At 40.1% G+C, this 11,497-nt stretch overlaps 2 protein-coding genes across 6 annotated transcripts in view; one reads left to right on the top strand and one right to left on the bottom strand.

The window, feature by feature from the left end:
- Nucleotides 1-762: 762 nt before the first annotated feature.
- On the bottom strand, nucleotides 763-11,194 carry znf513a (zinc finger protein 513a). 3 transcript variants are annotated; one of them, XM_013264339.3, is made up of 5 exons: nucleotides 11,057-11,194; nucleotides 10,206-10,347; nucleotides 7,013-7,147; nucleotides 3,277-4,038; nucleotides 763-3,161 (listed from the first exon to the last, which is right to left on the bottom strand). In XM_013264339.3, exons 2-5 carry the CDS (start codon nucleotides 10,243-10,245, stop codon nucleotides 2,203-2,205), a joined length of 1,896 nt encoding a protein of 631 aa, XP_013119793.1. In that variant the 5' UTR covers nucleotides 10,246-10,347; nucleotides 11,057-11,194; the 3' UTR covers nucleotides 763-2,202. The 3 variants fall into 3 exon arrangements, with proteins under 3 accessions (XP_013119793.1, XP_013119792.1, XP_005460361.1); XM_013264338.3 differs by having other exon boundaries at nucleotides 10,206-10,315; nucleotides 11,057-11,190; XM_005460304.3 differs by having other exon boundaries at nucleotides 763-3,155; nucleotides 10,206-10,315; nucleotides 11,057-11,190.
- Nucleotides 10,703-11,497, top strand: part of si:ch211-278j3.3 (E3 ubiquitin-protein ligase RNF19B) — a 35,296-nt gene continuing 34,501 nt past the window's right edge. Inside the window, exon 1 of one of the 3 annotated variants that reach the window (XM_005460299.4) lies at nucleotides 10,703-10,790. The gene's annotated coding sequence lies outside the window, so the exon portion shown is untranslated. Of the gene's footprint in view, nucleotides 10,791-11,070; nucleotides 11,206-11,497 lie in introns of those variants that run through there. The other 2 variants (XM_013264336.3, XM_005460300.3) reach the window with 2 other exon arrangements.

Below are 11,497 nucleotides of genomic sequence, written 5' to 3'. Positions count from 1 at the left end.
TAATGGTATTGGGGATATATTCTTGGCACACTTTGGAGCCCCTAGTAACAGCTCGCCATTGTTTAAATGCCTACCTAAGTATTGTTGCTGACCATGTCCATCTCTTTATGAACACCTGACAGCTGCTTACAGCAGAGTAACACACCATGTAACAAAGCTCAGATCATCTCAAACTGTTTTTTTGGGCGTATCGATGAGTTCATTGTGCTCAATTGGTCGACTTACACCCTCAAAACTAAGTTTAATTCTTGTAAATGTCACATCTCTGAACTGGTTATTTTTTGATGGCAACAAATCGAGCATCTAAAGGATCAAAGGCCAGCTTCACAGTGACTCAAAATGCTGTGCTATAACAAATTCCTGGTTATTATTATTAAATACCTAATGGGTGATTATAACCATATTTCACCTTTGATCAGATGCAGATTAGATGATTAGTTTATCTATATTTCTTCCCAACCAGTATATTATATCCAGTAATGGTCTGTTGATAGGATTTTATAAATACATTTGTTTCTAAACACAGTCAAACCAATATAAACCCGTTGGTTTATCTTATCCTTCTGTGGAAATAAACTCTGGCTCATCGGGATGTGTTTACACACAGTACTTCTACAGTGGCTTCTGGTTACTAATCAGTGAACATATACAACATTCTCAAACCAGATTATGTTTGGTTATTTTGTGCCTTTGTCTTTAGGAATATAGATGCTTGTGTGTGAAAAGGTCACAAAGATCTGAGTAAAAATCAGAAGTCTGACATCTGATATTCAATGAAATGAATTCCATGTGTTTATTTCAAAAGTTCCTCACTTAAGGCATTTATGAGACACTGCATAAAGACACAAATGGCCACTTGCGGGATGTCATCACTAATCTAAAGGTACAATGCTCCATCATGACACTGCAAGTTGGCAACCTGTCAAACATCTCACTTGCATAAAACAGTCATTCACAAAGAGTACATCTGAAATCACAGTTATTATTTCCATGGCAAGTAAATAACACACCACACATTCAAAATAAGACTCTATAAAGTATGCACTTCTAGCAGTGTATAAGAGCCACATTAGAAAAAGAAAACAACCAATACACACTCACATGCTTGCTAACAGTGTCATCTTTTTTTTCCCAAAACAATAAAAAAACAAAACAATTCACAGTAAACAGTAATCACAGGTGAGGTGATTAAGTGGTCTCCCTCTAAAAACGAAGAACCTTTTGAAAACAATGAAATCATTTAAATCAAAAATAACTGATATGTCAATGTAATACAAGTTTGTGGGGCAAAAAAAATAAATAATTGAACAGCATGCTCATACATTTCATTTTCACTTGTATTTTTTTACTCCTTAATCCCAAACTTGGAAAATGCAGCTGTGTGTGTAAGATTGTGCTTTTTATTTTACCGCATACAGACTGAAGATGAACTTTCTACATGATTTTGAGTCCAGTTTTAGAATGAAATTCTATTCTAATCTGTTCTTTACCATCATCTAAGCATTTTAGCACCAAATCAGAGGGATGAGTTAAGTCTTTCAGTACTATTAAATAGCACTTTTATAGTAGTACATACATCAGTACATCAAACCGAAGGCAGAGCTTGTTGCTGAAAGCAAACAAAGCACAGTATGGCCCGCTCAAGGACTCATCTCTGCTTAAAGCTGCACTGTGTAGTTTGGGAAAAGTAGAAAAACAGAACACATGTCAAAATAACTTCTGTCTTCTAATGATGTAAGACGTGAAAAACAATCTTGAACATTCAAATGACTTCATCATGAAAACATTTCAAAGACTACACAGTGCAGCTTTAAAAGTCCAGGCAAATAGTTGCATCAGTTCCATGTAACAAGGAATATTTGGTAGTGTCCTCGTCAGAACGAACAATCAGATATGTATTACAGTGTGAGAGGAATATTTTTACAGTTAGCCTACTGTGTGTTAACATACAGAATTAGACAGGGAGTGGACTTCCACAGAAAAAGAAGTCCTTTTGTCTTGACATGAAAAAAACAAAACAAAAAAGGACTAGAAGACATCAACACATTATCATATTTGTGTGAGATCCTACAAACGAACAATTAGCAGCCTCAGAAGACATCTGACAAAACACTGAAAGACCAACACACACCAAAACAATATAAAGGCTCTGTGGAAATCAAAGGACAACTTGCTGGTAGCTTAGTTTTGCTGAGTTAGAATTTATACAATCTCAAGTTTGTAGCATGAGTGTATTGTCTGACTCCCCTCCCTTGGCATGTACTGCATATCGACCCCTGCTTCCTTTCTGTGAGTTTGAAGCCCAACTCCCATCCCTTTCCTCACTTCCTGCTCTTCATTGTTGCCCGTCATCGGCACTTTCACCCAGCCGTCTGTGGCCAGGCCGTGTTTCTTCTGGTGTCTCTTGTAGTTGTCCCAGTGGCCCGTGGTGTAGCCGCACTCTTGACATTTATAGGGCTTCTCCCCGGTGTGCCGGAGCATGTGCCGCTTCAGGTTCATGCTCTGGTTGCAGCTGTAACTGCACACGGCGCACTGGAAGGGCTTGGCACCAGAGTGCACCCGCTGATGGCGCTTTAGGTTGGCCAGATTCCCGCACGCGTAATCGCACAAATGGCACTTGTAGGGTTTCTCGCCGGTGTGCACTCGGTGGTGCCGCTTGAGGTTGTCGAAGTGTGCTGATGCGTAATCGCACTGTGGGCACTTGTACGGTTTCTCGCCGCTGTGAGTTTTCATGTGGCGTGCCAAGTGGTTAGGGTAGTGTGTGAGAAAGGGGCAGGCGGCGCACGTGTAAACCTTGTCGCTGCGCTCGCCGGGGCTGTTGGGAGATGACGAGGAGTCTTTAGTCAGCATTTCGAGGGTACACTTGGCACAAATCTGGGCCGAGGAGCCGTCCTCGTCTTCCAGGACGATGCTACAGAGCCGGCAGGTAAAAGGGAAAAGTGACGGTGGGAGGCCGCTACTGTCTGCTACACCCCCTCTTGATGCTCTGCTTCCGCTGCTGCCTGTTGTCTCCAGCAGGGGTGGAGGTTGATGACCTGGAGCTGGATTGGAAGCTGCTATGGGGGGCGGAGATGCTCCCTTCAGGCTATCAAAGGCTGACAGGTAGTCGCTGTTCTGGGCTGCCAAAGTCAGGTTTGACGTTGGCCGTGCAACCTCTGTAACTTCACAATCAGATTAGACAGTTATTAGGCATCAAAGATGATTTAAAGACATCAAAATGAGCTTTCGTGTATCAGCACTGGCAACAGCAACTGAAGTAAAAGAAATGAGACACACCTTTGCCTGCAGCACCAGAAACCTCTTCTCTCTGCCCGGTCCCTTGCCTCTTCAGACTGTTCTGGACACTGGTGGGTCGTGGCGATGTGTCCTGCCCCACCCCCACAGAGGGTATGTGCATGCGCTGGTGCCTCTTGAGGTTGCCGAGAGAGCTGCAGGCAAAAGTGCAGCTGTCACATTTGTATGGTTTTTCCCCCGTGTGAATGCGAAGGTGTCTCTGGAGGTTCACCAGCTGAGCCGAGGCGTACGTGCACAGCGGGCAGTTAAAAGGCTTCTCCCCATTGTGCGTCTTCATGTGACGCTTTACGTGGTTGGCGTAACGTGAGGAGAATCCGCAGAGATGACACGAGTGCATTTTAGCCGATTTGTCCTCGGCTGTCAGCGCCTTGTCACCCATCCCATTTCCCACCCCTTCGCAATCAAGCTGCATATTGGAACCTGAGCGGATACCGCCGATGTTTCCAAAAGGTGAGCAGAAGTCCGTACTCTTAGCTTCCCGAGAGGCTTTGCAACACCTAAGGCAGTACGGGCCAACGAGGTCTATGCCAGGTCCCAGAGGTTCATCGCGGAGCTGTCCGCAGCCCCTGCAGGACAGGTAAGGAGGGAAACTGGGCTCAGACTGGGTCGCTCTGCCTTCGTCTTCCCTCCCATTGTCCGTCGTGCAGCGCGAGTTGTCCGTTTCACTTTCCATGCTCAGCTGGCTGTAAGCAGAACTCTCATCACCCAGAGGATACACGGAGAAACCGATCTCGGCAGCAACTTCTGTGCAGGGAAGACAACAGAAATATTTGATTAGGCAACTCTCAGAGCTGTGCTTAAACCTAAGTGTCACACCAAATTTTACATTTGCAGCACTGCCTGTATTAATCAGTATGTAACTCTAATTAAACAGGAAATAATGACTTAGCTCAAGAAATCTCAAGAAAGAGAAACTACAGAAGAAGAAAAGAAAAGACAGACGAGGAACATAGTACAGTTCTGTCCTTGGGTATCTGTTATTAATCTGTATTATTCAGGCATGCTGGCTCAAAAGAGAGCATGACTTTTACAGAAATCCAATTTCATAAGGAATCATGAAATAAACATATAACATATAACTAAAATTAAAATATACAGTTTGTGCAAAAAATTGTGAAATACATCAACACAAAATGCATTATTATTCACAAAACTTAATCCCTTAAGTTTAGAAATGTGCTGTGACTGAAAGTGTCACAGGAAAAAACGCCAATATAATATGCAACTGACATTCGTCCTAAAATACGACACGTTCCAATAAACTTATTTCAACATAAAGGGAAAAAAATGACTGAAGTTCTTTTTATACTGCTGGGGATTGATACAAAAGAAGCGTAAGGACATCCGAAGGCACAACCCACTGTCAACTCACTTAATCACTCAAAACTAATGGACACAATTTAAACACGGCACAAACCAGCAGTGACTGAAAAGAAGACATGCTCAAAACACATCAAACTGAGGGAAGTAGTGAATCTCATGAAAACACTTCATACTCACAGAGCTGCAAGGTTAAGTGCATTTTAAGATGTTGTAAATATCATCTGAGAATATTCAGACATCAAAGGAAAAAAAGAAAAAGAAAAAAGAGAAAGATATTGTTTCCAGAAGGGCAGAAAGAAAAGCTTCGGGGCAGAGCGCTCTGCGACTTCGTCTGATACGTTGGAAAGCGAGAAGGCCAGGAGACCACCTTCCGTCAGTGAGGCTGAGACGAAGTGCGAGAGAGGCGAGAGCTGAGGCTGCCCTTTTATCCTGGCCCATGGAAACCCCTCGTGGATGATTACCGAGCCTAATGATAATGATGATGACTATAATGGCGAGGCTGCTGCTTCTGATGATGATGATAATGATGATGAGGGTAGATGATGATGATGATGATGATGAGGGGGGAAACGATAATGGCAGTGGGGTAGTGGGAGCAGAGGCTGCAGCAGATGACGATGATGATGATGATGATGATGATGAATAAATGCCCTTTTATAATGGTGTCCTTGATGGTAATAGTCCTATTTTTATGACCCCATATAATAATGGTGTCTCAGTTCCTTTCTCTACTTTTCCATTTTTCAGATCACTCTGACAAAGAGGCATGCTGGGAAATGTGAGCTGATAGCTCCCATTCTCTTACTGATTCATTGTGGGACAACACTTCATTACTGACAAACTGTACAAACCTGTGACCCTGGCACACAGAGGGAAAAAAAAGAGATGGCTGATTCTATTTAATATGCTATTTCCATGTTACGTTTATATAATCAATTGTTTTGAAACAAATCTGCTTCACACTGCTCCGCTGCTGAAATACACCATCAAGATCAAGCTGTGTGATCATCCAGTCCATTTAGTGTTTAATCAGTAGTCTAATTATATAAAACGCGCACTAAGATCTTTATAAATAATGAATTTTTTAAAAAACTACACAAGTAGGAAAGTAAAAGTCACTAAAAGAACAAAAATTAGAAAATAAATAGATGAGCAGATACAGTGAAGGATGCTGGTGCACAGACAGTTCAGCCTTGTTGCCTTTTGAGAACACGCTCGCATTTCAGCACAGCACTGTCATTGGCTAACGAATGGTGAATGGCACTTTATTAGCCAATGAGCATCCACTGGCTCATCGTCCTTTCTGACTCTAATAATGATCAGAATTTAGAAAATGAACTTATTACTTTAAAGTTATCAGAAAAGTGTTTACTGGGGGTGATACAAGGGATATTTTCCCACAGACTTCAATACAAACAGAAGCCTTTTATTACAATCAAAAGAGCACCCCCTGCTGGCCGTTAGAAAGAATGCAAGTTTTACGGCATTGGCTTCACTTTTTCGACCTGCAAACTACGTTCATTTTACATACAGTCTATCATTAATCATTAAGATTTTTCTGAAAGGAAACCAAGGTTTTTATATACACTGCATGATCTGTTTAATGTACTTTTAACTAACAATTACTGCAACTCACTACAAAGTAGTTTTTTGTTATGTGGTGGGAGGCTTATATTGTATTGTGTGCTATGATCACTGCTGCTAACCTTTAAAAACAAGCATTGCACATTTTATTTCTACTCTACATTTTATCTGTTTTATACTTATTTTAATGAGGCACCATACAAAATATAAAAGTGCTGAGGATGGTAACAATAAAGAGTATTTTGGATCACTGCTGTTTGCATTTTCTTTAACTGAGAAAGCCTTCACGGTTTCATGTTCACACTCCCAGTGCCGCATCAGACCTCGTTTAAGTTACTAACTTACTATGACTGCCTCTGCTTTGTATTAAACACAGGGGGGCTTTTATTGTGAAATAATCACACGAAATGTGGTTTATTTAAGGTTGAAAAAAATATCCAAAAAAAACAAACAAGATATGGTGTGAAATACACAGATCGATTTGGAATGAGCCACTAAAACTACAACCCATATTAGACCCTGTAGGTGTACTGTGCACCATTAGGCCAGTCTAAGGTAATGCCAATCACAGCGATATTGAGATGAACCTGCACTATACCAACTCCTTGTGCAGCGTAAAATACCCTGTGGTTACATTATTTTTTTTTACTTCTTTATTAAATCATCATGAGTTTGTTTGGTTGCACTGTGTGCAGATACAGCTGCAGTGCAGTTACCAACCACAGAAACCACGGGTATCTACACAACAAGCAGGAATACAACAGTGAGGATTATAAACTTTAGATTTATTCATAAAAAATGGTTTACAAACCTGAGAACTTTTCCAGGCCTAGAATCTTGTTGTCCTGATCAGGATCATCAAACTCAAGGTCTTGTCCTAGAAGGAAGTCTGTGTCTAAGGGGAGGTTTTCTGGGGCTTCAATGGCTACATCATCTTCAGAATCCACTACAGTCACAGAAAATCAAACATTTAATCACTAACATCACTTCTTACAATTTAATTACATTTTTCATTTATATTTTGTTCCATTATAAAGTTGAGCTGTCTACACTTTTTTATGTAAACATCCCATGGCAATCATGATATCTCACTCACTATGAACACGAGCCTAGCCAAAAAAGATTTATAGTAAGAATACTGCCTTAAATCAATCAGGGAGTGATATTTCCCTCTTTTAGTAAATATAACTTTATTATTTGGTTTTGGGGATGCTAGTTTTAGGCATTTATAAAAGCATGATACACTATATTGCCAAAAGTATTCACTCACCCATCAAAATAATTGAATTCAGTTGTTTCAATCACTTCCATGGCCACAGGTGTTTACAATCAACACCTAGGCACGCAAACTCCTTTTACAAACATTTGTGAAAGAATGGGTCGCTCTCAGGAGCTCAGTGAATTCCAGTGTGATATCGCAATAGGATGCCACCTGTCGTGAAGTTTCCTCGCTAGTAAATATTCCACAGTCAGCTGTTAGTCGTATTATAACAAATTGGGAGCAACTGCGATCAACAGCAATAGATGCTGAGGTGCAAAGTGCACCAGGTCGCTAACTTTTTACAGAGCCAATCATTACAAACCTCCAAACTTCATGTGGCCTTCAGATTAGATCAAAAATGGCTTCAAGGTGTGGGGTTCCATGGCCGACATCACCAAGGGTAATGCAAAGCAGGGGATGCAGTGGTGTAAAGCACGCTACAGCTGAACTGCAGAGCAGTTAAGACGTGTTCTCTGGAGTGACGAATCCTGCTTTTCTGTATGGCAAACCGATGGACGAGTCTGGTATTGGCAGTTACCAGGAGAACAGTACCTGTTAAACTGCATTGTGCCAAGTGTAAAGTTTAGTGGAGGGGGGATTATGGTGTGGGGGTGTTTTTTGGGAGTTGGTCGGCTCCTTATTCCAGTGAAAGGAACTCTTAATGCTTAAGCAAACTAAGACATTTTGGACAATTTCACCCTTCACTTTGGGGAACAGTCTGGGGATGGCCCCTTCCTGTTTCAACGTGACTGCAAACCAGTGCACAAAGCAAGGCCCATAAAAACATGGATGAGCAAGTTTGGTGGGGAAGAACTTAAAGGGCCTCCACGTAGTCCTGACCTCAACCCAATAGAAAACATGAACAGAGAGGCCTGCAAGCCAGGCCTTCCTGTCCAATATTAGTGTCTGACCTCACAAATGTGTTTCTGCAAGAATTGTCAAAAATTCCCATAAACACTCCTAAACCTTTTAGAAAGTCTATCAGAGGAGTTGAAGCTGTTACAGCTGCAAAGGGTGGGCCAACATCATATTAAACCCTATGGATTAAGAACGGGATGTCACACAAGTCCATATGGACGTGAAGACAGGTAATCAAATATTTTTTGGCAATAGAGTGCAGTATCTATTTAAATATGGCTATAAAAGCCAAAAGCAGAAAATCAGAATTTTTCTACCCTACAACAACAACAAAAATATCTGCAAGCAAACAGATGGAGTTTTTTTTTTTGTACTACAGTTACATGTAATGATGTGTGAAATTTTAACTTGTTTTTTTGAATTTGATGGAATCCAAACTGGTATCGCACAGCTGTCACTCTTCAGAAAACTAGAATCAGGCCAATTGAAGGGCATCAAGCTCAACAGCCCATTTTGGTAACTCTCCTGTACCAGCATCTTGCTACCATCTACTGGTCATTTTTGCATTTGGCACATAAACAGTAATGTATGGTAACTGTGTGGGCTGATTCTACTTTTACATTTTAAATGAATAGGTGGATAATAAAACATCTCCTTATGGTGTTCTGGTCAAGTAAATCAAAATACTAGCCTGTGGAAGAAAGCCACGTGAAAGTTAAAAAATGGCTGTATAATTAGGACTGTTCAATTAATCACATTTGAAGTCGTTATAATTTTGGCTTCTACCAGCTATCAAATCCATGCCCTCAGGATAAAATTATCATTTTGCTCCATCTTTTCCCCTTATGTTTAATCCTTCAAAGCAAAAAACATAAAACAAAACTAACACTCACTCCCACCAGGCTGTCAGACAATTCACTTCACATTTATTTATTTAGTCTTTTGGGGTTTTTTCTCAGAAATCCACTTGATTGAAAAGACATACCTTTTTCCTTTTTAAAAGTTTAAAAAATTGGGATAGATTGTGTTAAATAATCACAAAATCATTATTAACCAATGTGAATGAGAGTATGAGTTTTGCCATAATTAAGCAGCCCTATGTATAACTAAAACATGGCAACTGCATAACTACAGGTTTGCACTTTCTCCTGTCTATAAACTTGCCACTTCCATTCTATAAAAAAACAAAGGTAACCTGCAACATCAATTAGACTAACTACTTACTTATGTTATGTTGTTAAAAGATGCTGGTGGCATCAAGTTTATGTTACAGTTTAAACTCTTTCTAATGCATCCAACTGCTAACATATGAGTTTGTTTCATGCTAATTCAGCTACTGCTCAGAATAAGACAGAGGAAAAATTTAATTTTCTGCCATTAAATAACTCGAAATATCTAATTTTAGGAACATAAAATAGCACCACATCAATGGAAGAAGCGACTTCAACGTTCACACTAACACTGACATTTGTTACAGCACTGTCTGTCAGTATGATTTACATAAAACATTTAAATTCCTTAAAAACTCAGATGTGAGCAAAAAAAAAAAAGAGGCTCAATGTAAAAATAAATAAATAAATAATCAAGACACATAGACATAGATTTCATTTAAAATGCTACAGTTACAGTCAGTGTGCAGGAGGGATGTCAAACTCATTTTACATTGTGGCCCACATGCAATTTACTTTGATATTAAGTGGGCTGGCCCAGTGAAACTATACTATATAACCTCCTTCACATTTTCCAAAGCTACCCAGTGGGCCTGACTAGAGTCTTTGCCGGGCTAATCCTTGACACACCTGGTGTTGAGTGACAAATAATTCTAGGACTCTGGCTCAGGTCTGCATCAAGTTCCCAACATTAAAAAACATTTCTGAATACCTACACTTCACTGGCTGTGGATTCTGTTGTTTTTTTCTTGGCATCTTCCAGTCAGCCTCTCTCCTGTTTGCAATGTCCTCTTGCAGACTTCCACAACTATCAGCTCATTCTTGCCTGGAATATTTGGAGAGTATTTCTCAGCATTTCTACAGATTAAAGTACAACATTACCATACCACGTTAATCGAGGTATATAACTAAAAACACGTAGAAATCTATACAAAATACAATTAACATAATAGGAGAATACCATTAACATGCAAAAACTAACAGGCCAAATTTCATAAAGTGTGACGAATCATGGGCATAAGAAAAAAGGGTTTGGATCCGGATTTATTTTCATGTATTTTAATAACACCAGCTGGGGCATTACATTGATATTAACGTAATCTAAACTAGCACTTTATTCAGTTATGGTGGCATTATCAAATTCTCGTAAAGATAACCAATATTGTCAGGACACGGGTGAATCAGGGTTTGAGCTGGTGCATGTAAACAGTAAATAAGTAAAGACCACCAAGCTACTTAAACAAAATGGCTAGCCCATTAGGTCTGGTGCTGAAATCCAACAGAGGAAACCACTCAGTCAGGTAACAAATTAAGTTCAAACATGCCCTTGTGTTGCATGAAGCTGGTAAATGTCAGTATACAACAAGAAATGACAGTAAGATCTGAGAAAACTGGCGGCGCACAATCTTACGAGTGTCTAATCAAAGCGCGTCCTCGTCAGTGCGTAGCATGATTGACAAGTGCCATCTTTACTTAGTATTAGCCGGGAGCTAAGCATGGTAACGTTCAGCTAAATTAGCTGGGCAGCTAATGTCAACTTCACTAGTTAGCTTTCGAGCTAACTTACCTAAAAAACGTAAATATTCCTGTCGACTCAGATGGTTGTTACCGTCGGTTAAAACGCCATTAGGTGTCAAGTGTTTTTCCCTAAATGTCCAACGTCTGGAGATCCGCCATTTCTTCATGAGCTGCGGTGACAAAGAAAGGCAATTAATGGTATTTTTCATAACTTAATTGATTTTCTGATTCGCCTGTGATCCAGCGGTAGCAACAACAAAGACACTTCCGACTTACGTCTTTCAGAATAAAAAGCGGCATCTCCGCTTAATAGTAAAACTTACGTCGCCACAAACGCTCGTATACACGGGCCTTTTTTTATTTTGCTTGGAAAATAGGATACATGCAAATACATTATATAAGGTAAAGACAGAGCTTTGGAGTCACATTTAAATATGACCACCTTTAGACTTTAATACAACCTGAACTCTCTTAGGCAAACTTTTCTTTA

Source organism: Oreochromis niloticus, linkage group LG15 (genome assembly GCF_001858045.2).
Source record: "Oreochromis niloticus isolate F11D_XX linkage group LG15, O_niloticus_UMD_NMBU, whole genome shotgun sequence".
Taxonomy (NCBI): domain Eukaryota; kingdom Metazoa; phylum Chordata; class Actinopteri; order Cichliformes; family Cichlidae; genus Oreochromis; species Oreochromis niloticus.
Note: the sequence above shows the minus strand (reverse complement) of the source record. Positions and strands in the feature narration are given on the sequence as shown.